At 45.0% G+C, this 27,938-nt stretch overlaps 3 protein-coding genes across 3 annotated transcripts in view; 2 read left to right on the top strand and 1 right to left on the bottom strand.

Annotated features, from left to right (window-relative positions):
- The window catches only part of ccdc171 (coiled-coil domain containing 171), a 53,039-nt gene extending 39,604 nt beyond the window's left edge, over window positions 1-13,435 (top strand). Inside the window, 6 exon segments of the mRNA XM_078276592.1 lie at window positions 100-275; window positions 1,998-2,063; window positions 4,883-5,281; window positions 6,443-7,013; window positions 10,914-11,405; window positions 13,077-13,435. Of these exon segments, the coding sequence (XP_078132718.1) occupies window positions 100-275; window positions 1,998-2,063; window positions 4,883-5,281; window positions 6,443-7,013; window positions 10,914-11,405; window positions 13,077-13,435 (2,063 nt within the window).
- LOC144534090 (uncharacterized) overlaps window positions 1-27,938 on the bottom strand; it is a 116,117-nt gene that overhangs the window by 83,955 nt on the left and 4,224 nt on the right. The gene's annotated exons all lie outside the window — the stretch shown is intronic.
- LOC144534360 (uncharacterized) lies at window positions 15,227-25,791 on the top strand. Its single transcript, XM_078276260.1, has 6 exons — window positions 15,227-15,525; window positions 16,216-16,327; window positions 17,226-17,356; window positions 18,532-18,773; window positions 20,577-20,686; window positions 23,051-25,791. The coding sequence occupies exons 1-6, from the start codon at window positions 15,315-15,317 to the stop codon at window positions 24,375-24,377; spliced, it is 2,133 nt and encodes a 710-aa protein (XP_078132386.1). The 5' UTR covers window positions 15,227-15,314; the 3' UTR covers window positions 24,378-25,791.

Below are 27,938 nucleotides of genomic sequence, written 5' to 3'. Positions count from 1 at the left end.
GCCTTATAATATAGTATACTATATAAAATATAATCTTCCTTTCATGTACAAAAACTTGTTGCTGACAGTATAACTCCTCGTCGTCCTCTTCCTCTCCAGCCTTGGCTAAGCCTCAGTTTCAGACCCAGCCAGCGTCCCGCTGCGGCCCAGTGGAGGTGGCCCTCCCTGGGCTGGTGTTTGACCTGAGCTCCCTGGTCCTTTATGGAGCTCAGGCCGTTCCTGTTCAGCTAAAGATTCTTCTGGACCGTCTCTACAGCATCCTAACCCAAGAACAGGTACGACATAGGGACGTCCCAATCGGATCAGAGCCGATATATATATATATATATATATGGTATTATGCAATTTGGCATTGTGCAATACAGAAGTTATAGACCACAGCATGAGTTAACAGGAAATGTGCAATCATTATCAAAATGAAGTGCAATACGAGGGGGAGGATGTGTTGTGTGTTCTCTTCTCTTCTCTTTATTCAATTTTCATTGAAGCATTGGATGAGATAATGTATGATTATGTTTGTATGTAGGTTAACTGTATGTTTATTGTGTGTTTATGCGCGATGTGTCTCGATTGCCCAAGATAATTTCCCCTCTAGGAGACAATAAAGGCTTATCTTATCTTATCTTATCTTATCTGGGCATTTTTTTTAAACTGATCGGGGATCGGCAGTCATCCCCATCACCTAACGGGGCATTCAGACCAAAGAATACGATCCGGTGATATGCCGCAGGGGTGGTGCAGCGGTGGGGAGTGTCAATGAAATGGCCCATTTGTGTGATGTCCTGTTGTGTTTTTAAACCCCCCCAACGTAGCACAAGTGGACTTTATATTTCACAGTTACTGTTGTCCGTCAGATCGTTTAGAGATAACGTTTCCAAAGCGCACTTGAAATCAGCTTAATTTCACCGGAGATAGAGAGAGAGAGAGAGAAAGAAAAGAGACGAGCGAGACATAGCGAGTGCTTTTGTTGTTGCAGGAAACAGTCAGCTATCACACAAACTCCCGGGCAGTTCAGTGCTTGTGTTTGGTGTTTTAAAAACTTGTGGCAGCAATAGAGGCAGTGATGAGTCCTGTTTCCTGTACGGGACTCTCACACCGCCTCAAAAAATGCGGTGCAGTTTTTTTTTAGGAGCTCACGTACCAATAGAGGGAGCTCACGTACCAATAGAGGGAGCTCACGTACCACTAGAGGGAGCTCACGTACCACTAGAGGGAGCTCACGTACCACTAGAGGGAGCTCACGTACCACTAGAGGGAGCTCACGTACCAATAGAGGGAGCTCACGTACCACGAGAGGGAGCTTGCAGGGAGCTTGTGTACCACTAGAGGGAGCTCACGTACCAATAGAGGGAGCTCACGTACCACTAGAGAGGGAGCTCACGTGCCAATAGAGGGAGCTCACGTGCCACTAGAGGGAGCTCACGTGCCAATAGAGGGAGCTCACGTGCCAATAGAGGAGCTCACGTGCCAATAGAGGGAGCTCACGTACCAATAGAGGGAGCTCACGTACCAATAGAGGGAGCTCACGTAGCACTAGAGGGAGCTCACGTACCAATAGAGGGAGCTCACGTACCAATAGAGGGAGCTCACGTACCACTAGAGGGAGCTCACGTACCAATAGAGGGAGCTCACGTACCACTAGAGGGAGCTCACGTACCACTAGAGGGAGCTCACGTACCAATAGAGGGAGCTCACGTACCACTAGAGGGAGCTCACGTACCAATAGAGGGAGCTCACGTACCAATAGAGGGAGCTCACGTACCAATAGAGGGAGCTCACGTACCACTAGAGGGAGCTCACGTGCCACTAGAGGGAGCTTGCAGGGACCTCGTATACAAATCTGTGGAAAATCTGCAGAATTTTGTGTCCGTAGTTTCTGTGTTGCCCTGTAAATCAGAAACTAGCAGTACTATGCAGAGTTATATTTCCTTTGTGGTTGTATAGTGAAGCAATAGATAACATTCAACGTGTAACAGATTACTTTTTGATGTCTTCAGGTCGGCCACATACTGCACACACTGGGCTGGAGTTTGGGGGATTATGTTCGAGGCTACATGCTGCAGGTAAACACTTGGAACAGTCTACTATAACATGTTTTGCTCTGTCTGCTTTAGGGCGGAGATGTGTTGACATTCTGAGTTTTATTTAATCTGGTAAAAATCTGCGGAAAATCTAGGGAAAATTCTGGGGGAAATCTGAATAAAGTCTGTGGAAAATCTGCTTATAAACTGCAGAATTTTTAGGGGGAAATCTGCAAAATATTCTGCCAAATTCTGCGTCTGCCGAAATGTATGAAATGTGAGATGTTGAGATTTATTTGTTCTAGTTGTGGAAAGTAACAAATTACACTTACTCACGTTACTGTAACTGAGTAGTATTTGTTGTGTACTTTTACTTTTTAAGGTAGTTTTTAAAATCTGTAATTTTACTTTTACTTAAAGGTGCAGCAGGTAAGACTTATAAAACTAACTTTCTGTCATATTTGCTGAAACTGACCCCATGTTCCAGTAGAACTAGATGAAGCAGGTAATAAAAAATAAATAAATCCAGCTCCTCTGGCTCCACCTACAGCTTGTAGTGAGATTTGCCAAAATCCACCGCTCCCTGTTCAGATGCACCAATCAGGGCTGGGGGGGTCTAACTGTTCAGATGCACCAATCAGGGCCAGGGGGGGTGTCTAACTGTTCAGATGCACCAATCAGGGCCAGGGGGTGTCTAACTGTTCAGATGCACCAATCAGGGCCAGGGGGGGGGGGTGTCTAACTGTTCAGATGCACCAAACAGGGCCGAGGGGTGTCTAACTGTTCAGATGCACCAATCAGGGCCGGGGGGTGTCTAACTGTTCAGATGCACCAATCAGGGCCAGGGGGCGTGTCTAACTGCGTATCAATCGCTGCTCATGCCCACTCATTCATTCTCCCTTGTAGGGGGAGGGGCTTAGAAGACCATTTTGGGCTTTAGCAGAAAGGGGGGAGGGACTGAGAAGTTGTCGATGTCGAAGTCCTGGATCTTTGCAATCCTACCTACAACACCTTTAAGTAAAGGTTCATTAAAGTAATAGTACTTTACACTGTTGGAAAAGTCCAAAGAAACATGGGCTAATATACTGTGTTAACATAAAGGAATTTTCTGTAATGGTTTTTCTGTATTTAGATTTTTGGATAAACAGAAATGCCCGTAACCTTAACGGAAAAGGTACTGGTCATTTTCTGCCAGGACATTATCTGTTTGTCTACGGATTCTTTTGTACTTTCACTTAAGTAGAATATTTTTGATTTCTTTGCCTGCACACTTTGCCATATTTAAACGTTCACATTAAAGGTGCTCTAAGCCAGGGGTTCTCAAACCTTTTTTCAGTAACGTACCCCCTTTGAATTGTGTTTTTAGGCCAAGTACCCCCTGACCAGCGATAGATTTACTTACAACCTTCTGACTGAAAAACATTTAAATGCTACATTTCAAACACATCACTTAATTTATATTTATTTTAGGAATTAATGCATGACATATTTTTAAATGAGCATTTTGCAAAAAGATCACGTACCCCCTGCAGTACTCCAAAGTACCCCCAGAGGTACGCGTACCCCCATTTGAGAAACACTGCTCTAAGCGATGTTGGGTGATGTTACTTCTTGTTGACGTTCAAAGTATTGTGAAACCAAACAGAGGCTAGCTCGCCCCTCCCTCCTCCTCATCCCGCCGCCTCCCCAGCCTGGTCGCACAGAATCCCGTGAAATCATCACGAATTGTTAACGGCGCATTACGTGGTGGTAGCACAGAATGTGTGAAAAATCCGTGTGGCCACCACGGAAAACAATGCCAATGTAAAGTCAATGAGAAGATGACGTAGCATTAAGAGTGACTACGATAGCGAGTACTATGCAAGGCCGGTTTAGAGGCTCAGAAACGCCAGAGCAGGGGGAATGAGAGGGGGAAACGCCAGAGCAGGGGGAATGAGAGGGGGAAACACCAGAGCAGGGGGAATGAGAGGGGGAAACACCAGAGCAGGGGGGAATGAGAGGGGGGAACGCCAGAGCAGGGGGGAATGAGAGGGGGAACGCCCGAGCAGGGGGGAATGAGAGGTGGAAACACCACAGTAAGGGGAATGAGAGGGAGGAACAAAAGAGCAGGGGGAATGAGAGGGGGGAAACGCCCAGAGCAGGGGGAATGAGAGGTGGAAACACCAGAGTAAGGGGAATGAGAGGGAGGAACAAAGAGCAGGGAGCAGGGGGGGAAACGAGAGGGGGAGGAGACGCCAGAGCAGGAGGAACGAGAGGGGGGAACGCCAGAGCAGGGGGAACGAGAGGGGGGAACGCCAGAGCAGGGGGAACGAGAGGGGGGAACGCCAGAGCAGGGGGAATGAGAGGGGGAAACACCAGAGCAGGGGGGAATGAGAGGGGGAAACGCCAGAGCAGGGGGAATGAGCGAGTACTATGCAAGGCCGAAATTCCGCGTAAGGAGGTTGGTTGGGGGGGTGGATGGGTCCAACAACACAGTCTCCTTCTTCCTGCGTGTCACGGAACCGTAAGCCCACCCACAACCTTTTCCTTAACTTAAGGGGCCGTGTTCATTTCACGGAGTTCTGTGAGATCAGGCTGCCCCTCCCCCTCCCTTCTGCGCACTAACCCCTCCAACCCCCCATCCCGAAATCCTTCTTATCGGTTATTGGCTGGAACGCTGGAAGACTGTTATGTTTGGTGGTGCAGGTTGGCGCAGTTTGTTTTTGTTGCTGTTTGTGGAGCCTGGGCTTTTTACAGTGTGTTCAGGGGACAGGCAGCTAGCGGATAGTGAGGAGATGTTCGCTGTATGTGACAAAAAATTTTGCACTAAAAAATGCGTGACATCACTTAGAGCACCTTTTAAGGTTTATTTCTCTCCTCAGCATCCCAGTGGGAAAGTGTTGGACCGCTGGCTGATGGTGACCCCTGAAGAAGAGCTTCTCATCCTCAAACAGTTCCTTCGCTTTGGCGAGACGCGCCCCATCGTCGAGTTGATGACGCTTCAGTGCCGGGCGGCTGCCAATCACCCCTCTGATCCAGAGATAAACCCCGCACAGAAGAGCCACCAATCAAACATTGACACGCTCGCCGAGCAGAACGGGGGAACTCCAGAAGTGTTTGGGAACGCAAGAAGAGATGGCGTCTGCCGTTTCAAGAAAACCAGTCCTGCTGACCACGACGACATTGTCCACCATTTAGAAAATGTTCCAGGTGGACCGTCTTTGCTTCTGCCTTTCCACTTTCCAAGCTCCACTTTGCACTGTTTGGGTCCTCCCACCGAGGTAAGTAAATGAAATTGCGAGCACTCTGCCTTTGTTTTTCAGCAGGAAGTTTCTGAGGCTAATGTCTAAACTGCTACATTTTGGTTTTTAAGCGTTAAGTTTTGAGCCAGAAAACGATCTCGGTGCACCGAGTGTTTTTATCTCCAGTAGAAGACCTAATTTCTGTTTAAACTAATACAACCAAAACCTCATATGTCATCTACATTCTGGTATACTGGACATAAACAGGAGGCAGCGTGGAGGCTCCGCCCACTGCTGCTAGTTGCCATGTAGCACATTAGTAGCTTCAGTCTCAGAGAACGAGACGTCGTGACCGATAAGACCCAATCAGGAGGAGAAACATTGGCATCAGTATCAGTGCTGCCAAAGGTCTCCGTTTGCAGCCGTTGAGACTGAAACACAACCCCGCAGATTACCAACCAAAAAGGGTCAGAAGAGTTTCCAAATGTCTCCGGTTTAGGGTCTCAGAAACGCCAGAGCAGGGGGAATGAGAGGGGGAAACGCCAGAGCAGGGGGAATGAGAGGGGGAAACGCCAGAGCAGGGGGAATGAAAGGGGGAAACGCCAGAGCAGGGGGGAATGAGAGGGGAAACGCCAGAGCAGGGGGGAATGAGAGGGGGAAACGCCAGAGCAGGGGGAATGAGAGGGGGAAACGCCAGAGCAGGGGGAATGAAAGGGGGAAACGCCAGAGCAGGGGGGAATGAGAGGGGGAAACGCCAGAGCAGGGGGAATGAAAGGGGGAAACGCCAGAGCAGGGGGGAATGAGAGGGGGAAACGTAGCAGAAGATATTCCTTTTTAAACCAAAACGTAGCACTGTAAATGTAGCATGAACCTTTCTCGTTCCTCATTACTATTCATGAGCTCGCCCAGTTGTGCTGATAGCCAGGCTCTCATTGGCTAGCTGTTAGCCAATCAGAGTCAAGCAGCTTAGCTGAGTCTTCCTGCAGGCTTTCTATACCATGCTAGAATGGCTTGAAACAAGGTAACCAAGGCATTTTTTCCACAAAAAAATGTTACAGAGTCCATGCTAGAACTTCAGACATTACCACAAAGTAATGAAATATGTGTGGCAGGGCACCTTTAAGCTGTGTTTAAATGTGCTCTAGAAATACACTTTACTTACTTACTTAGGAGCCGAAAAAATTGTTTTTTGTTCATCAGGCGCTTGTTCCTCCCAGTAAGCTAACGCAGTGCCTACGGAAGCTCAGTGGGACCAAACTGTCCGAAAGACACAGGCAGGAACGAGGAAGAAGAGAGCAAGAGAATGATCTGATTTTGCTGCAATCTAAAGTTGAACCGTGTTTAAAAATCAAAGATGATCCAGACAAGCCAATCCCAGCCCACTCGATATGGCATCAGGACCAGGAGATCGACTTTCACCGGGCCAAACAGGAGAACACCTCCTCACTCTCTCCTTCCTTGAACTCTGGACTTATCCCTACTTCTTCCTCCCTCCGTCTGTCCATTTCTTCCTCCTCTCCACTGAAGATTTCCCAGAAGTTGCAAGGCTCCCCTTCCTACTCTCTCAATCCTCTCCCATCCTTTTCCTCTTCCTTCCTCTGTCCTCTTCCTACTTCCTCCTTTTCTTCCTCCCTCCATCCTCTCCCATCCTCGTCTTCCTCGCTGCGTCCTCTCCCCTCTTCCCTCTGCTCCCTCCCTTCTCTTTCTCCCGTAGGAGGCCGGAAGGGGAGGGTGTGCTGTGGCGTTTGTGGGAAAAGCTTCTACGACAAAGGTAGGAATGTTGTGTCTTCAAGTATAATTCTGTCAAGTAATGTTACGTCTGCTTTGATGACAAGATTCAGTTTTAGATCCTCTAATTATTTAGGATCTTAGGGGTTCCACAAGGTTCAATTTAGTCGTCAACAAACAATTCCTATTCAATTCCAGGTCTGCTACTGATTTTCTGTTTTGGGCGTCCACAGCTTTTGCTCAATTTGAGCTCTTCTACTGGCCTTGTTGGTTTGATCTCTCCTCGTTTGTCCTCTGCTGATCTTCAGAATACTTTATTGATCCCCTCAGAAAAATACATAAGTTGCAGTGGCTCACAGTCAAATATAAAGTCCCATTGTGTAACGTGTTCACAAACGTGTCCTTTTTCATGAATATTTACCACCACCATCAATTCCAAGTATTCCTTTTGGCTTGAAATGTTACATTTGCGTTTGCATGAACTGGGGTTAGACGCTCCGTATTCATGCTCCATCTTGAAATACGTTAGCCGGTAAGGGACATACAGGACATACTGCTCCGCCTTTCACGTTTTCGCTGTCACATGATTAACTCACAGCTGCTGCTAATGCTGCTAATGGCTATTGTAGCTTCCCGGGCCCCGGCAAGTTTGAAGAAGGAAACATGGAGGACCATATGTATTCAAAATCCAAATTTCAGGAACAGGAGTCTTCTTCTTCGCCCAGAAAAAGGATATTGAAAAGAGCAAGAGACAGGCTTTTTGAAGCGTGAAGGCTACCGTAGCTGTAGTACATACTTTGAACTGCTTGGTGCGAGAGAGTTGATTGCGATATATGATCTCAACGCTAGATGGGAGAAATTCCTACACATTGGACCTTTAAAGCAGAAATATGAGTAAGAAAAAAACTAGTCAATAGGTGCATAAAGCAATGTAGAGCTAAAGTGCCAAAAATAGAAGTTAAGTAAGATTAGGTTGAAAAGATTATGTGGACGTCTTGTGTCTTGGTGTTCCACAGGGTTCAATTCGAGGTCCTCTGGTGATCTTCAGATGTACACCAAACATTTGTTTTTAGACCACAATAGTGTTTAGAAGAGAATCTCATCTGTCGTTGTCATAATGCATGTTGGGATGGAGTTGCGCTTCCTAAACAAGTCCATGAGCAAGGCAGGGTCTGCGGCTAGTTCAGATGTCTTTAATAAACTTAAAGCTGTAGAAGCTTTTAGACAGCAGAGATTTCAACAAGAAAGACAAGACTTGACAAGAAAGCATTGTTTAGTTTTATAGACATGGATGAAATGAAGTCACGAAGACTTGTACATTTTCATGGGAGCTGTAGTTTTTTCTGTTTCACTCAGTTACAATCACAACGTTTATTCTATTTTTTTAGTAGTAAGTTCTGTAGTGGATCCTGTTTTGTCTCAGAGTATGAAAAGTAAACTCCAGGAACACGCTTAATTTCTTCAGAAATACAGATGTAATAATCATCTCTAATAATAAAAATGTATCTTTACGTCATTCACCTGTCTCTTCTGATTGTTTTTTATAGGGTGCAACAACAACAGATACAAACTTTGAGGTGATAAAACAATGTGAAGTTTATACTGAATTAAGTAAAGGATTCTGCAATATTCTTTTTGAAAGCAATGCACCCATATTTCAGGAAATTCAGTAACAGTTGGATGGTAGCAGCTAGTGCAGAAATGAGAAAGGGCCAGAAAGAAACACTAACAATATGACTATGATATGACAATAAACTAACACTAACAATAATGAATGAAAAATGAGAAGGGAAACGGCACAGGGAAAAACTACAACATTTTGTCTTTTCACCTTGTTCTTTCTTTTCCTAAGACCACGATGGTGTTTAGAAGGGAATCTCATGTGTCGTTGTCATGATACACGTTTGTTCCTGGTAGTTTCCAGGTCAGAAACAGAACAGCTGCTGTGTAAAGTCTGTCAGATGGCACAAACGACAACGGTCCTCAGGCGTTTCACAGCGTTTACTTCAAAGTCCTCTGCTGATCTTCTGTTTTGGGGTTCCATAGCTAAAGGCAAAATAGAAACAAACTAGTCAATAAGTGTATAAAGTAGCAAAGCTAAAGTAGAAGAAATAAAAAAAAGCTAAATAAAAGCTAAGTAAGATTAGATTAAAAAGATCTTGTGTCTTGGTGTTCCACAGGGTTCAATTGAAGGTCCTCTGCTGATCTTCAGATGCAACGAAGAATTTTACTTTCTACTTAAGAGAAACAATAATGTTTAGACGGGAATCTTATAGATTGATAGATTGATAGATTAGATAGATTTTTATTAATCCCAAAATGGGAAATTACGGTGCTACAGTAGCAAAATATCAGACACACAGCACACATACAGAATATACATGAAATAATAAATAGGATATAATACAAGAACAAAGTGAAGAATGTACAAAAGTGTTATGTGTCATTGTCATGATACATGTTTGTTCCTGGTAGTTCAGGAACAGAACAGCTGTTGTGTGAAGTCCATTTTGACAACGGTCCTCTGCTAACCTTGTTTCTTGGCGTTCCACAGGTTTCAATTCACAGTCCTCTGCCGATCTTCTGTTTTCAGGTTTTACGCCACCTTCATATTGGCACACTAGATACGGCTGTGAAACGACCGGAAGTCATTCCTTTCTTATTGAGATTCGCAGACCGCATGTGAACGAATGCGATGCGAAAAAAATCGTGTCCGTTGGTCATCCGGATGCGTTAAAACAGTTTAACTTGTATGACAGGCAATGGACGGTTCCTATTCGACAATCTGATCAGAAGTTAGCGTTACTATGTTACTGATAAAGAAATATGAATTCTGAACTTTTAATAAAATAAATAATGATTTCATAACGATATGTTGTCATGTCATTTTCTAATTTTCATGATTTCCTAACGTTATTATGGCAGTTAATAGCAACAGACATGAAACTATTGACATTATACCACTATATCACATTTAACCAACCTGACATATCAACATCCTGGGCAGCAGCAGCCTTTCTGTTTATATCTCTATCGCCCTCAGATGAGAGGTCATACAGAATTGGACATTTGGACACTGACAGAATGAGTCGTTCTAGTCTCTCCGCCATTTTTTTTCTGCTCGCTTCCGACGCTTTCAACGGTGTAGTACGACGTCCACTGGGGGCGCGTTGCGTATGACGGAGCAGATTTCAAGTGCCAGTGTGAAAGCAGCGTTATAACTTTCAATTTGTGTCTTGGTGTTCCACAGGGTTCAAATCGAGGTCCTCTGCTGGTCTTTCAAGTTAAGAGAAACAAGACCACGATGGTGTTTAGAAGGGAATCTCATGTGTCATTGTCATGATACACATTTGTTCCTGTCCATCCAGAGGATATGCAAAGGAGTAGCAGCTCTACTCCGAGCTCCTCACGGATAACTGAGCTTCTCACCCTATCTCTAAGGGAGACGCCAGCTACCCTCCTGAGGAAACCCATTTCGGCCGCTTGTACCCTGGATCTTGTTCTTTTGGTCATGACCCAGCCTTCATGACCATAGGTGAGGGTAGGAACGAAAACTGACCGGTAGATCGAGAGCTTTGCCTTCTGGCTCAGCTCTTTTTTTCGTCACAACGGTGCGATAAATTGAATGTAATACCGCTCCCGCTGGGCCGATTCTCCGACCAATCTCCCGCTCCATTGTCCCCTCACTGGCGAACAAGACCCCAAGGTACTCAAACTCCTTCACTTGGTGTTCCACAGGGTTCAAATCGAGGTACTCGTCTGGTCTTTCAAGTTAAGAGAAACAAGACCACAAAGGTGTTTAGAAGGGAATCTCATGTGTCGTTGTCCTGATACATGTTGGTTCCTGGTAGTTTCCAGGTCAGAAACAAAACAGCTGCTGTGTGAAGTCGGCCAGTTGGCACCAACTTAACAAGGCAACCCGTTTTTCTTTTTGTTTGTGCAGGAACGCTGAAGATCCACTACAATGCCGTCCACTTGAAGATCAAACATCGCTGCACGGTGGCCGGCTGCACCATGGTCTTCAGCTCGCTGCGCAGTCGAAACCGACACAGCGCCAACCCAAACCCACGGTTACATACGGGCGCCAGCAGGGACGCCGCACACACCCACAGAAACGCACACACGGGCTTAAACTCTGAAACACAAATAAGCAAGGACAAAAATGCTCGTAAAGACACTCACACAAGCACGTGCAAGGAAAAAGATATCAGCGACACACTTTGGCAACAGGATGAAGAAGCAAACACACTTCTATGCGCACACACCCTGAGACACGGGCTAAACAGTCATTCAAAACCCCGTAATGGTTGCCAGGACAACACACCCCTTCAAGCCGACTCCCCTCCTCCTTCTCCTCACCCTCTGCCCGAGACGCTGAGCCAGGACGCCAACAAAAACTTCACCATGGACGGATCCAACACTGTCAGAAAAAGAGGTACAATACAGGTCCATTTTTGTTCCCTAAGGTACAAACTTAGCAAATGTTCCCTTAAAAGTACAAAAATGCACCTTTAAGGTACAATTATGCACCTTCCATTGTACATTGTGGACTTTCCGAGGTACATATTTGTACCTTAATTATTAAAGGTCCCATGGCACTTTATGAGGTTTTTTAACATTAATATGAGTTCCCCCAGCCTGCCTATGGTCCCCCCAGTGGCTAGAAATGGTGATAGGTGTAAACCGAGCCCTGGGTATCCTGCTCTGCCTTTGAGAAAATGAAAGCTCAGATGGGTCGATCTGGAATCTTCCCTTTATGACGTCATAAGGAGCAAGGTTACCTCCCCTTTCTCTGCTTTGCCCGTCCAGAGAATTTGGCCCGCCCATGAGAGAGAGAGAGACATCATGGCCTTCAAACGAGCAAAGTGGCAGTTGGTCAAGGCCACACCCCCCCCCCCCTCTCTCCTCCTCAATAGCATTTAAAGCTACAGACACAGAAATGGCACATCCTAAGGAAAGCTCATTGTGGGACTGGCTCTAGTGCCTGTAATTCTGCACCAAAGCTGAATTTCAGGAAAGAGACTTCAGATACAGTATTAGGGGACCACTAAGGTCTATATAAAAGAGACTTCAGATACAGTATTAGGGGACCACTAAGGTCTATATAAAAGAGACTTCAGATACAGTATTAGGGGACCACTAAGGTCTATATAAAGAGACTTCAGATACAGTATTAGGGGACCACTAAGGCCTATATAAAAGAGACTTCAGATACAGTATTAGGGGACCACTAAGGCCTATATAAAGAGACTTCAGATACAGTATTAGGGGACCACTAAGACCTATATAAAAAGAGACTTCAGATACAGTATTAGGGGACCACTAAGGTCTATATAAAAGAGACTTCAGATACAGTATTAGGGGACCACTAAGGTCTATATAAAAGAGACTTCAGATACAGTATTAGGGGACCACTGAGGTCTATATAAAAGAGACTTCAGATACAGTATTAGGGGACCACTAAAGCCTATATAACCTTCTTAGAAGACTGTAAAATATTTATGATACATGGAACATGTTTGGACAGTGGCTGTCAGCGTCTGATGCATCGAAAACGGCGTCTTTCAGCGTGTTTGTGTAACGCACCGGGGAGAGCAGCAGTTAGAGAGGATTTAGAGAGTAGTATGTAAGGGAGAGTTTCCGTGTAAGGAGGTTGGCTGGGGGGGTGGATGGGTCAAACACAGGACTTTCACCCAGGAGAGCGGGGTTCATGTCCTGCTTGTCACGCTTGCTATAGTCACTTTTTTCTTTCCTCCTGCGTGTCACAGAACCGTACGCCCACCCACGACCCTTTCCTTAACATAACTGCGTCAAAAGGGACGGAAATAGTCCCGACCAAGCGCGTTTACTTAAAGCACTAAAGGAGACTTTTAGCGTCAATAAGAACAACAAAGGCACCTGACCAAGCGTCCATATTTTACGAGATGGGTGTGAGAACGTGTTGTGATGGCAAACGCCAAAAAGTTGAATAAAAACGTCGAGAGAAGTGTAGAAACAGAACAACAAAATGGTGAAATTTCGACCCAGAAATACACAGAGTTGTTGAGATGATTTCTGAGAGTGAACCAGCACTTACAGACCCTACCTCCTCTGTTCCTCCCCCCAGCTCGCAGTGCTCCCTCGCTGGGCTCCCCTCCGTCTCTCGTCCCCCTGGGCGCTCCCGTGGCGGACAAAACCGAATGTCATCAGCGCCTGCTCAGCTTTCACGCTAACCAAACTGCGCCCGCTCCCCTCCCGGGCCCCGCTGCCATCACCGTGGCGAGCCAACGTGTGCGTGATGTCACAGAGGGAAAGCGAGAACAGGCTTGCGGCAGCCCACTGACCAGTCAGCAGCAGCGGCCGCGGCAGTGGGAGTCGGGTCAACTTGTGCCGAAGAAGAAGAAGCCCAGGAAGTCGAGCATGCCGGTGAAAATAGAAAGAGAGAAGATGGAGCGGGGGAGAGACGCGGAAAAGGAAGAGTGTTGAATTTTGCTCAGCAAAAGAAGAGTTGATGAACATGAAGGGCCCTATTTTAACGATCTAAGCGCACGGCGTGAAGCGCCTGGCGCAGGTGCGTTTAGGGTGTGTCCAAATACACTTTTGCTAGTTTGACGGCGGAAATAAGGGTTCAAAAGGGTTGTTCTTAGTGTCTTCATTAATCAGAGGTGTGTTTTGGGCGTAACATGCAATCAACCAATCAGAGATCATCTCCCATTCCCTTTAAAAGCCAGGCGCGTTTGGACCTTGGAGCATTGCTGTTATGATGGAGGATCTGCACCGTAATATTTGTATTTGTAATCTTCTGCATGTGTGTGTGCTGCTGTGCGTCCCTGTGTGTGTAACAAGCATAGTGTGCACGTGCTGTGCACGAGCCTAGGAGGATTTTACTAATGCTCTGTTAAAATAACAATGAAATGCTGCGTTATTGACTTTAGACCAGGTTTTTGTTGGTCAATGGTGCCATCACTTGTCACTGCCTCAAGATAGCAATACGCCCAGAATGCACCTGAACACACCTCCCTGTAAGACCAGCACGGCCAGAATGCACCTGAACACACCTCCCTGTAAGACCAGCACGCCCAGAATGCACCTGAACACACCTCCCTGTAAGACCAGCACGGCCAGAATGCACCTGAACACACCTCCCTGTAAGACCAGCACGCCCAGAATGCACCTGAACACACCTCCCTGTAAGACCAGCACGCCCATCGGCGCAAAGATAGGCGCAGGTGCATTTGCTATTTGAACAACGCGGGCGCTGGACGGGAAATTGACAACTGCATCGGTCTTAAACTAGCAAACACACTTGAGTCGGGATTTGCGCTGCGCCAGGTGCCAAGATCTTCCAGAGTCACGTTGGTTTAGACCAGCGCCTCTCAAAGTCCAGACCAAGGTCCGCATCTGGGCCGACTGGCAAGTCAGTCCAGACCCAGACCACAAACCTGTCCCTAACCAAGTCAGTCCGGCACCTCAACAACATGGCGAACACATTATACTATAGGGAACTATTTCCGTGATAGGGAACGGTTTCCCACACAACTTAAGGACTGATATACACGAGTTTAACAACTGGAGTAAATCCAATGGTTTGTGTTGTTGATTAATGTCTCTCTCTCTCTCTCTCTCTCTCTCTCTCTCTCTCTATATATATATATATATATATATATATATATATATATATATATATAACAGCATGCTGCTCTATGCAGGGGCTCCCCCCGGTGTTTGTTGTCTGTTATTGCAATAAAACTGAAACCCAGAAGAGTGGCCTGATGTTTATACTTGATAAAGTATGTGGTGTGTGTGTGTGTGTGTGTGTGTGTGTGTGTGTGTGTGTGTGTGTGTGTGTGCCCTATACTTCTGTACTTTTACTTGAAAGGGAATTTAAATGCAGTTTTTTTTCTCTTACAGTGTGCTATTTATACTTTTACTTAAGAAAAATATCTGAATACTTCTTCCACCGCTGGCCACGACAAAAAATGAGGAAGGACTTTACAATTTAACTTTCAGCTTTAGCTGATTTTATTTTTCAATTCCTTACTTTTCCTTTTTTTTTTAAGGGGGGGGGAAGGGAAATGTTTATTGGGGGCAAATAAATAATAAATGTAAAACAGGACATGTGTTAAAAACATTGTTACTTTTATTTCTAATTTTCTTATTTAATTTGATACTCATTGCTTTTATTTATTTCATGTATTTCAAAGACAAGGAAAGTGAAAAAAAAAAAAACTGATCTTGATTTCTAGACGGATGACATTTATGAACGCACCAAAACCGGAAACGGGTCAAGATAGTAAACAATGCAGAGCCGTATACGTCTCTAAATCAAATATGTCAACTGTGGTTACAGTTTAAATAGAAAAACATGGTTGAGTGTTTGATTAAAATGTCTAAAGGAGAGATTCTGAGAGGATTTGTGACTGAGAGGCTCGCCGCTGCCACCCGGGAGATCATAGCGGTTGTTGACAGAATCGTAGCCGGTTACGAGGAGGAGGCTTCGGGCTTCAGAGAGGAGATAGACCGGCAGAGGAGGCAGCTGGAGCTTCTGCAGGCTCAGGTCACACCCGACAAAGCAGGTTAGTCATTCATGTTTTTTGGCTTGAAAATGTAAATCCAAAACTCGTATGTTGAGATAGCGACATGTCGAACTCCATTTAGATTTCTTGCAATTTAATATTTACTTGGTTGTCAACAAATCTACATATGTAAAGGTAGAAAACTTAAGACGTTTCTTTAATCAAAACAACGTATTCTTTAATTCGGCAAGACTGTAACTGACCCACGAGCACCTAAATTAACTTTTTAGGTTAGATTTATCTTAATGTCATTGCCGAAACTCGCATTGCAAATTGGGGACATTAACCCGGGTTACACCGCAGATGTATGGTTGTTTCCTCTTAATGTTTCGCTTCTTTATGTATGCCGAATTGACGGTTGGACGCACGTGCTGTTTGTAATTGTATTGAATCATATGTTCCTCACATGTATATTTTAACCTTTTGTTGAGAGAAGCTAGAAGAGCAGATTTTGTAACGGGAGTTTGGCGTATGTGCTGTCTGTTCAGGATTTAACAGCCTAATCGAGCTAAAGAAGAACATGCAGGAAAGAATAATAATGATATTAAATGCGTCTGGCTCTAGTTAGTTTCAGTGAGCTAGCCTGAACAATATCACTTCTGCTTGTAATTTTTTTTAAATAAAACCCCTACAAATCACACAATGTTTCCAGAAAAGTGAAATGGAAATGAGTTTCTGTCTTTTGTCCAGGTGGGAAGAGCAGTAGGAGCCTCAGCCCTGTTGAGGAAGAGGAGGAAGAGGAGGAAGAGTCCCCTGAGCGGCCAGGAAACCTGCAAGACTCGACTAGTCAAACTCCATCAAGGTTCCTCTATAAACAACCGCTGTCTTTTTTTTATTTATTTGACATTTAACACATTTATTCCCATTATTTCTTACCTTTTGCAGCGTTCAACAATAAGTTTTTCTTTGTCCGGTCGGGCAAATGAAGAAAAAAAAGTGAAAATAAAATGTTGAAAGGGTCAAGAAGCATTGAAAAGTAAAAAAACACACACACACACACACACACACACACAGTCACACACACAGTCTCTGTCTCTGTCTCTCTCTCTCACTCACACACACACACACACACACACACACACACACACACACACACACACACACACACACACACACACACACACACACACACACAGTCACACTGTCTCTCTCTCTCTCACACACACACACACACACACACACACACACACACACACACACACAGTCTCTCTCACTCACACACACACACACACACAGCCCCACTCACACACACACGTCATACACACACACTCTCTCTCACACACACACACACACACACACACACAGTCACACACAGTCTCTCTCTCACACACACACACACACACACACACATACAGTCACACACAGTCTCTCACTCACACACACACACACACACACACACGCACACACACACACAGTCATACACACACACACACACACACACACACACACACACACACACACAGTCACACACACACAGTCTCTCTCTCACACACACACACACACACACACACACACACACACACACACACACACACACACACACATACACACACGCACAGTCTCACACACAGTCACACAGTCACAGATTAGCTGTGTGTGTGTGTGTGTGTGTGTGTGTGTGTGTGTGTGTGTGTGTGTGAGAGAACTGGGCTATATATGGGAACCCCATAATTAAGCTGCAGCCGATCTTCATCTCGCAGCTCTTTCAGCCCCAGGCTTCGGTATAAGAAGAGGAAACCTGACAGGCGTCAGACCAGTGAAACACAGAACAACGTCGTCCTCAGGGTCCGGATCCTGGAGGACTCTCGGACCGACGTGCTCTCTAACATCAGTAAGTGTTTTCGGTGATTCGTGGTCCTGAGGAGGCTCCACGCAGAGCTTTCGTCGTAGCCTACGTAGGTGGCCTGGGGGGGGCGAGGTCCTGATCATTACACTGTGAATCACTGCGCACTATATAGTCATATCCGTGTGTGTGTGTGTGTGTGTGTGTGTGCGCGCGTGCGTGCGTGTGTGCGTGTCTGCATGTGTTTGTGTGTGTGTTAAATGCAGCTGTGTGTGTGTTAAATGCAGCTGTGTGTGTGTGTGTGTGTGTTACCTGCAGCTGTGTGTGTGTGTGTGTGTGTGTGTGTGTGTGTGTGTGTGTGTGTGTGTGTTACCTGCAGCTGTGTGTGTGTGTGTGTGTTACCTGCAGCTGTGTGTGTTACCTGCAGCTGTGTGTGTGTGTGTGTGTGCGTGTGCGCGTGTGTGTTACCTGCAGCTGTGTGTGTGTGTGTGTGTGTGTGTGTGTGTGTGTGTGTGTTACCTGCAGCTGTGTGTGTGTGTGTGTGTGTGTGTGTGTGTGTGTGTGTGTGTGTGTGTGTGTGTGTGTGTGCGTGCAGTGTGTGTGTGTGCGTGTGCGCGTGTGTGTTACCTGCAGCTGTGTGTGTGTGTGTGTGTGTGTGTGTGCTCGTGCGTGTGTGTGTGTTACCTGCAGCTGTGTGTGCATGCGTTAAATGTGGACATAGGCCCTCTGTCCATGTTAACGGACTATTTAGCTGTCAGAAAAATAAGCCGTCTGACTTACGGCACAGCAGCTCAGCTGCACGTCACTTTATATTCTTTCTACAGCCGTCTCTCACTCTGTTCCACTCCCTATCACCAGGGGTGCACAGCACTCCGTCTTGGCCACTAGGGGGTGCTGCAGCACCAGCATGCACATTTTAAAGTCTAAAATAGCAGCTGTCAGAGCAAGTGATAGGAAGATTAGAGTGAAGAGTAAACAGAGCTCAAACACACGCATGCTGATTAGCGTGGGCAGTGTCACATATTTTAGTATCAATCTATTACATAGACGGGGTCGATTCCGATAGCTTCATCAATAAGAACGTCATGTAATGTGAAGCAACTGCTGATCTAAAGTACTTCTGCAGGACTGCACCCTCAAAAGGAAAAAAACTAAGCTTGTGAGATTGTCGACACGAGTTAAAAGCGTCCCCCCCCCCCCCTTTATCGTCTTTCCTCCGTCAGTTCTTAAGAGATGTCCGATGCGGAGGCTGACGTGTCCCGGAGGCCTGCAGGAGGCCGACTTTCTGGACCTGCTGAGGTCCACCTTCCCTCAGCTGTCCGGAGACGACAAACTGTTTGACATCCTCAAATCCGACGAGAGACGGAGGCTACTGCCTCTGACGGTACAGACACTGACACCGGAGGAGATCCACCACAACATCAGCCGCACACGATCCAAGTCAACGCTCTACATCAGACTCAAGGTACGTTGTCACAAAACTAGGGATGCACCGAATCCAGATTTTTGGTTAAGATTCTGCTGAATCCGAAACCGAATACTGAATCCTCGTCCCATCCTCAGTCCATTAACACAGTAAACACATTAATGAAGGAAACAGGGCTGCAACTAATGATTATTTTCTCGATTAATCAATTAGTTGTTTGATCTATAAAAATGTCAAAACGTGGTGAAAAATGTGGATCAGTGTTTCCCAAAGCCTGAGAGGACGTCCTCACATGTCTTGTTTTGTCCAAAACTCAAAGATATTTTGTATATACTGTCACAAAGGAGAGAAGAAACTAGAAGATATTCACATTTAACAAGCTGGAATCAGAGAAATCTTATTTTTTTTTTAATAAAAAAGACTCAAACGATTAATTGATTATCAAAAACGTTGGCGATTAATTTAATAGTTGACAACTAATCGATTAATTGATTCATCGTTGCACCTCTAGAAGTAAACAGTGACTGTCCGTCCTTTGCCGTTCCTGAAGTTGCTGCATTCTGGCTGCTGTCTGTAGATTCCTTCATGCTCAGCTCGTATTCTTCCAGATGTTTCATACCAGATGTTGTAACAGCGGTGATGTTGTGTATTGTTTAGGGTCCTCGCCACCACCAGACTAATCAGCATTGCAGATTGAACATGTAGCTGGACTTGAATGGCCTTCTTTTGACTGAAAGTACTGCCAAACAACACTTTTTCTGCTCACCAGTTCCATTTCCACTTCCTCTCAGCCTGCTGCATTGAAGCTCCACCTACGTAAACACCTTCCCGTAATCAACGGCGCCGTCATTACGGCGACCAGCGTACCCTTTAATGCCAGGATCAGACTACACGATTGTTTTGTCTTTGACGAGTCACTATGTCAGACATATTGCCAATAAATCTGGCTGTGTCTTGGACCGAAGTATGACACAGAACAGCCCCCAGACAGATTATCACGTTCTGTCGTGACGATCACAGGTCGACGCTTTAGTGGAGCCGCAGCCTCTTAAAAAAAACTCTTTTTAAACCGACCTTTTTCGATCTGAACAAATACAGATTCAGCAACTGCGCGGCCTATTTCTCGCTTAAAATGTTTTCAGAAACACGTTTTGGTGAACTATCTTCTTAAAATAACAGATTGTTTTCCAAACGAGCCGCCGCTATGGTCTGTTTTGAAATCCGGGTGCCCCACGTGACGCAGTCGTCCAATCAGCTGCAGCCATTGTGGTTCTAAGTGAAAAGAAACAGATAACGGCTAGTTTTTGAGGTTTGTCACCTTTTTTTTTGAAGTTTTTGTCATTCGTTTTGACCTATTCTCGCCTTCTTCCTTCCTGTTTTCTACTGTCATTTTTCTACAGTGTTTTTTCTGTTTTTTTTTCACTTTTTTTGTCACTTTTTTAGAAGTTTTTTTTCTGTTTTTTTTTTTGTTTGTTGCTTATTTGAATTTTTTTGTCGCCCTAGTGTTGCCTTCCTTCTTTCTACTGTGTTTCTTTTGGAGTCCTTGTTACTATTTCCGACCTATTCTTGCCTTCTTTCCTTCTTTCTACCGTCTTTTTACAAGTTTTTGTCTCATTTTCTCATCATTTAAATGTTCTCCAGGTCCAAAGCTGTTGTTTAGTAAATCTATTGCAGTCATCGCTGTATTCTTCCTCTTTACAGAGACTTTTTGTTCGTTACATGGCTTAAAAAAGCTTGAGAGCCACTGGGTTAAACTAATCGATTAATCAGTTATATTCAAATGCTAGATCACAGGTGGAAATAATAATACATCCGACCTCTTAATTGTTCCAAATACAAAAGGGATCTCGGGCCGTCGAGGAGGATATCCGTCCTCCACAAACGAAAGACACCGAAGATTCTCTGTCCACCGCTGCCATGGTGTCGTGTGATGAAACCAGACTTCAAACGAGGTAACTCAAATGTCAACGGTCACAGTTAAGAGGTGAAACCTTCACTCGAGTGGCTACAAGTATGTGGACACCTGAACTTCACAGCTGAACATGTGATCCAAACCCATGTGTATATCCATTTGGTTCGCCTGGTGTCCTATGTAACAATGCTCGTATAACCTCAACCCCGTAACGCAAGGCGCTGACGCATCAACCCGATTATCGGCCGTTGGACAGTCTGGCGAGGTCAGTGACTCGAGTCTGTTCGGTGTGTTCCGTGCCGTCGTCCGTCGGAGGGGCAGTCGGCCTTCATTTGGGCCGATTTGACATGTTGAATCGGAAGGCAGTCGGGCAGTCGGACTCAAATGACCCATCTCATTGGTGGAGAGCTAACCCGGAAATGGCGAGCGGGATGAGCGTGACTAGAGGCTCTCAAAATCTGCCGAAAATCTTTTAAACTGACCTTTGTCGATCCGAAATGACTATGCCTATTTCTCGCTTAAAATGTTTTCAGAAACACGTTTCGGTGAACTATCTTAGTACAATACGAGATCGTAGCAGCCAGACCCACGTGATGCGTTTTTGGGCGACAATACAGATTAGCGCCGCCTGCTGTTATGGAGACGTATTACGTTTCGTGCACGAGCAGAACGTACGCTCAAGTCGGCGTCGCTTCAGTGTGTTCCGAGGTACTTTTTGGACCAACTCGGGGAGGCTGTCAGTCCGACGGCCTTTTCTGCCGAAGGTCGGCCGTTGGGTTGGAGTGTCGGAGCCTTTAGAGACGTCATTGTTTTCAGGACAACCTGGGCTATTAGGATATGTATGCTGCAGGGATGTCACATGAATGTCTAAATTGTTATAGGACTATAAAGACAAAAGAAAAGACTAAATGGAAATGTATTGAAATCACCCAGAGAACAGTAATATGTAACATTGTTCTCCCAAGTCTTGGCAATCAGGGGAAACAAAAGTAAAGACTCTAAGTAACGCAAATATCAAAAACATTTAAGATTTTTTTTACGCAGAAAAGTCCAGACACTTATATCCAAAAAGTTAGTTGTGCCATCTTCATATGCAGGAATGAGAAACTACGCATTATTTATTACATTTGCGCTGTCATATCATCATTTCGACTAGTTTGTGTCACGTTTAGTATATGTAGCAGCGAAGTAGCACAGTCAGGATAGCGGCAGCATCTGCAACATTGCGGATGCCGGCTGCCATAAAACTTCAAATAAAAAAGAAGATAGTCAGGAAGACAGGCTCTGATTGGTCGACACACTCAGCTCACTGAATGCAGTTTGTCAAGATGGCCGGGGTTTGGCCTAGAAATCTAGACGCTCCCTAGCGGCAGTAAATGTAATTTACAGCCAGGGTCGTCTAGCAACTCTCCGTTGGCTCGCGAGCTGGAAAAACCAAACTCTAGTCAGGCCAATCACATCGTGTATAGTGTCGGTGGGCGGGGCTTATGGCTGCTGCTGCTGGCGAACAGCAGTCTTTGGAAGACTTGGAGTTCAGCTTTTCTTTGAGAAAAGAACAAAGAACGGCACTGAAGTCATTCTTAAAAAAGGAAGATGAATCTACCAACTAGCGTTGCTCTGATTGGTTGTAGAGCTATCCTATTGCGTGCAGAGGGAATTTGAAAGACAATCGTTTATCCCGCCCCTCAGATTGAGCCCTGCCAATGGGGAGTTCCCAGACCCAACATCTGGACGTGGGTCTGGCTCGTCAGGCTAGCCGGGATTATTAGTTAACAATAAAACCAAGCTTCTAGAAAGGCCAAATGTTAGCTTTCATGCTAAACAAACAGAACGACGTTAGCTTGAAGCGATGCGGAGATATTGAACACTACGTAACCTGACTCATGATTTCATCATTATGGATTTATCGTACAAAGACACCGTAGTTCCAGGCCAGATTACAACACTTCTGGAAAGCCTAAAATTTACGAAAGACCTCACTGAAACGGCACATTTCTCTGCTTCTTAACAAAACAAAAAGTAAGTCTTTACACTGTATTGATTTGTAGATATTTAATAGGACATAAAACTTATAGCTGGCTGTCGTATATGACATCGTCTGCCCCAGGGGGTTAAAGCCGTTCCCCACCAAGCACGGATTTTCATCCGAAGGAAATCACGCTGATATTTATAAAAACGGATTTTGTAGGTTCTTGTAAATGCTTGCACAGCCCTGTGGAACCTTTTGTATGTATGTATGTATGTAGGCTTGGTTTTAAGCACAACAAAAGAGACTGCTGTACCAGCTAGAAAAGATGTTCACATACTTTTGGCTGTACAGTGTTGTATCACCTACCGCAACATAAATTTAAACACCTCACCCCTTCTTTCATCCCCTTAATTTTTGCTCTTGGTTTCCCCCCAGCGGCCCTGTACAGGAGGTCGAAGGCAGCGGAGTAGACGTCATGTCCGTCAGCTCAAAATCGCAAAAGCAAGACGTGGAAACAGAGGAAGCTGATCGCGAGGAGCGTGGGATATCAGAGCCGGCTGAAAGTAAAGACCACGACAGCGATGATGGTGAAAGGGACGAAGCGAATGACAGGGACGACGATTGGAAACCAGACAAAAGCGATGTAAAGCTGAAAGAAAGTGACTCTAAACAGCGGCCGAAGACGACAAAGAAACAAAAGGCCAGACGTTCTGGTGTTAAGAGCACTAAGTCAAAGACTGAGAACAGCGATGATGTTTTCTCCTGCAAAGTCTGCGGCGCTCTGCACAAATCAGAAGTCACATTCGTCAAACATGCCTGGACTCACATGGACGATGCAGGAAGTCTCTGCGGAGTGTGCGGAGAGCTTTCGGAGTCCGCGGAGGCGTTGAAGGATCATCTTCAAAGTTACCACAAAACTGACGACTGCGGAGAGTCTTTTCTCAGCGTCCTCGGCCTCGATGAGCATGTGGCTGCCCACTCAAGGGAGACACCGTACGAATGCGATGTCTGCCATGACGTTTTCGCGTTGAGTTTGTCCCTGGAAAATCACCGGAAACTCCACGAGGCGGGGACACCGTACAAATGTTACACTTGTCACAAAGTGTTCGCTAAGAAGGAACACTTAAAAGCTCATTGCGTGACTCACACCAACAAAAAGAAGCAGCTCTGCGGCGTGTGCGGCAAATCCCTCAGCGACTATAGGTCTCTATCCCGCCACAAGCTGACGCACTCCGGGGAGCGGCCTCACAGCTGTCGGGTTTGCGGGAGTCGTTTCAAACTTCCAGGGACGCTGAGACAACACGAGAAGATTCACACGGACCGAGAGAGATCGTACCTCTGCGACGTTTGCTGCAAGATGTTCATGACGAGCAAGCAGCTGCAGATCCACATGAGAATGCACACCAATGAGAAGCCCTATCACTGTGGCGAATGCGGCAGGGGCTTTAGCACCAAGGGACCGTTGACGGTTCACATGCGGATCCACACCGGAGAGACACCGTACAGCTGCCCGGACTGTGGCTGGGCCTTCAAACGCAAGGTTAATCTGGATAATCATGTGACGGTGCATTCAGGCCTCAAACCGTTTGTTTGCGTGACTTGTGGGAAAGCGTGCGCTCGTAAAGCGTATTTGAAAGTCCACATGAGAACCCACAATGGGGAGAGACCGTACAAGTGTAAACTCTGTGACAAGGATTTCACTCAGAGCCACTGTCTGAAAACACACATGAAGAGCCACCTGGTGGCCAACGCTGCATTGTGACACTGACAATAAGGGATGCCACGATACCAGAATGTTTGTTGTCAACAGCAATACCTGTGAAATTCCACGATTCTCGATACCCAATTCGTTACCACGGTAAAAACAAGGGCTGGGTATCGGTCGAGCCATTAGCGTGCACGGAGATGATGCACTATCAAAGGAGAACTATGCAGTTGTTTTAGCTTAATATACCTTAACTGAACAGCTTCTGAGTCATTGGAATGGTTTGTTCGGGTTGAATGGTGGTCGTCTCGCTCCCCCATAGCGCCTGTGAGCGGAAAAAACACCCTCGCAACTTTTGGCCGGGGAGTCGCCTGCCTCAGCGTCAGGAAGTATCGCGTGATATCAGGTCTCGCGATGTAACAAATTGCTTCACGGCACTGCACACATACCTGCCGCTACACTATCGTCATGGCTGAGCCGGCAAAAAAAGAAGCAGAAAGCTAGGAAAGCATTGTCGGAGGAACAAAGAAAGAGGAACGGCAGACTGACCGAGCGAGGAGTCAGACACGAGTAAACATCGGACCTGCGTTTTCAGAATGGTGAGAACTGAGACAAACAGAAGCGCTATAAGGCCGTTGTAGGAAAAAATAATGTTACATGTTAATAATGTTGAACAAATGCACATGACCAGAGGGAGAAGATGGGAGGGGGGAGAGTCGCCAACGAGTTTTTACGACAGCGTTGCCAAATATCTATTCCGAAGCTGTAGGGGGAGCTCTATTGAGAAACCTGCGAACAAAAAGTGACTGGTACAGCACCATCTTTTCTTCTGAAATCCCTACTGACAATGACCAAATTTATATGTAAAGCATCTCCTGTGAGACTGAATTATTGTTTTCTTCTATTTAATATATGTATTCTTCAAGTTATGTAAAGAAAGGCTCCTGTACACTGTGCGAAGTTCATTGCATGTCACGCTGCGCGAGATGGCTCAAATAAATACTTCCGTCCGTACAATCTCAGTTTTGAGGCTGTCAGATGCTGAAATTAAAACCTGGTAAACTGTAGTGTTATGATGTACAGTATGTAAGTAGTAAATAATGAGACTTTGGGCCCTATTTACACATTTTAACGATATGAAACGCAAGTATAAAATGCCAAACGCAAGTAGCTTTGTGGGCGGATCTGTTTCTATTATACCGGCGGGATAAATGACTCTTGCGCCCGACGCAAATCTAAAATGGGTTGGTCTGAAGTAGCTACATTACTCATAGGGGTGGTTTGGGCATAAAGTGCAATAAACCAATCAGAGCGTTATCTCACATTCCCTTTAAAAGCAGGCGCACTTGTTCCATGCTCTTGATACATCCATGAGCGCACGCCAGGAGCATTTCACAGCCGAGGAGACCGACGTTTGCTATTGATTTTTCTTTTTGACAAAATGTAAATAAAGAAATGTCACAAAAACATACTTACCGATGTTTTGGGCTCACTCTCAATGAATCACAAGGTTATGAATGCATGGTGATATTTTTGCAATATAGTCTAACATTAGATCGGGATTACCTCACTATAGACGATGCAGCTCTTCTGTCTCTCCTCTTCGTACTGCTGCTGGGGCATTTGGGTTAAGTGGCATCGGCACATGCAGTTCAACATCACATCTCCTTAAGTCCTCTAATATTTCCTCATTTATGTCATCAACACATCCATGATTCATGGAAATGTGTAAAACAAGGTCATATTTTCCTTGTATTTATGTATGGTTTGCAAAAGTGGGAACTGCTGGGTCCGTGAGATGATAGAAGCAAAGTGTATGCGCGGCGTGCATTACATGCTCTACGTTTTGGCCAAGCATGCGCCCTTAAAATAGCATCTGAATAACATGCCACTGACTTTAGACTAGGTTTTTCTTGGTCTGTGGCGAAATAGTTTTCTTAAACTGCTAAATAGCACTAGGGAACATTTGTGCCGGAACACCGTTCATTCCCTAATTTACCGACGTGAGTCTGTGGAGGGAAAAGTCCGCTTTGCGCCGGTGCAAAATAGGAATGATACATGCGTCGGTGTACAAAGTCAATTGCGCTGGGTGCAAGATAGGGCCCAAAGAGTCTACGGCCATACATGCGGCTTTGTGAGTCCGGATTGAGTCAAGATGCCATTCTTAAGAACTCACTTGTTCAAGCATGACAAAGGGGGGATTTATGCTTTATTGGCAGTGTTTTATACAAGAATTTCGAGTTTATGATAGAGAACATTTCAATAATGTGGATTACCTGGTTTATTAACCTCCCCTCCTGCAATAAAAATCAATGCCCAGCACCTTCTCCAAGCTTTGAGTAGTTTATGAACTGCATATGAACGCTGATGTCATTATCCAGAGACACACATTTGCGTCAGGCACACACTAAATCTGTTTATGTTCTAATTTGACTTAAAACAACATTACTTCTGTTTTGCATTTTTCTTTTCCACCCCTGGTCATAGACAGGAAACTGTGTGTGTGAAGAGTTATGACTAACAAATTGGCTACTTTTTAACCATCATTATGAGGAACATGTTCAAAATTCAAAATTGTATCAAGTATCAAACATTTACAATAAATCAAATATAAATAAGCCTTTACATATTTGCCTATTACACAATTTTCTTTCCTCATTGGATTTATTACAGTCACAGCAGTCTTGGTCACACCACAATAACACTCTGCCGCTCTCTTTATAAACCTCTCTGAAGCATTTGATATCGTCGTAGAATCCTGCTATACAGACTAAAATTTTTCGGGATCTATTGTCTAACTGTTGTGGCTGATGGTCCTGAATCATGCATTTTTGCATTTAGTAATGGGGTTCCGCAGGGCTCTATTCTTGGTCCCTTACTATTTACATATTAAATAACATTATTCATCCAAATCAGTGCTGCTATGTCGGTTTTTATGCAGATGACACACTTTTATACCTGTTTGGTTGTTGAGCAGGACTGTGTTTTTTTTGTAATTCATATTTAATGGTTCTTTTAAGGTTAATTATAACAGGCAACGAGACAATGAAAACACAAACAGAGCAAAATATTATATTATGTATTCCTTCATTTAAATACAGTGATGTCATATATCATTATACCAAAGACTTTGTACTACACTATAGTGTAAGATACTTACATTAGTGATCAGTGCACACATAAGTTCCTTATCTTAAACTTTCCTAAACACTCAAATTAATTTCCAGACTGTAAATAAAAGTTAACAGCTGTATTTACATTGTTGCCAAAACGTTGCAATTGTGAACTATGGTTCATTTAATCAGTCCATTAAGATTTGACAGGATTCAAATGACCCATAAACAAAGAGGTGTGTATTCAAATCACATCCTGTCATTTAGCCCAGCACACCTACCACACATGCGTCTGTATGTGTTTGTGGTTATGGCTGTGTTTTAATCACACCTGTGACTCCAGTTTTGGATCATATTTCCCATATTTTCCGGTCCAATAATCAATGCATGGTGGGACTGCTTTATTTTCCAGATAATATTATTAAAAATACACATTTAGCTTGACTTCGACATTCAATGGTATCAAATATGACATATTAGTTCAGGTTTTAATGTGCCTTGTGGC

The sequence above is a fragment of the Sander vitreus genome, chromosome 19 (genome assembly GCF_031162955.1).
Source record: "Sander vitreus isolate 19-12246 chromosome 19, sanVit1, whole genome shotgun sequence".
NCBI classification, from domain to species: Eukaryota; Metazoa; Chordata; class Actinopteri; order Perciformes; family Percidae; genus Sander; species Sander vitreus.
This window is presented reverse-complemented; position numbering and strand designations above follow the sequence as displayed.

Bases quoted from the DNA above. Each gene is read 5' to 3' on its own strand.
- LOC144534360 (XM_078276260.1), top strand. From the start codon at position 15,315: ATGGTTGAGTGTTTGATTAAAATGTCTAAAGGAGAGATTCTGAGAGGA. The intron at 15,526-16,215 runs GTTAGTCATTCA...TCTTTTGTCCAG, and splicing joins GGTCACACCCGACAAAGCAG to GTGGGAAGAGCAGTAGGAGC. The intron at 18,774-20,576 runs GTACGTTGTCAC...CAAATACAAAAG, and splicing joins CGCTCTACATCAGACTCAAG to GGATCTCGGGCCGTCGAGGA.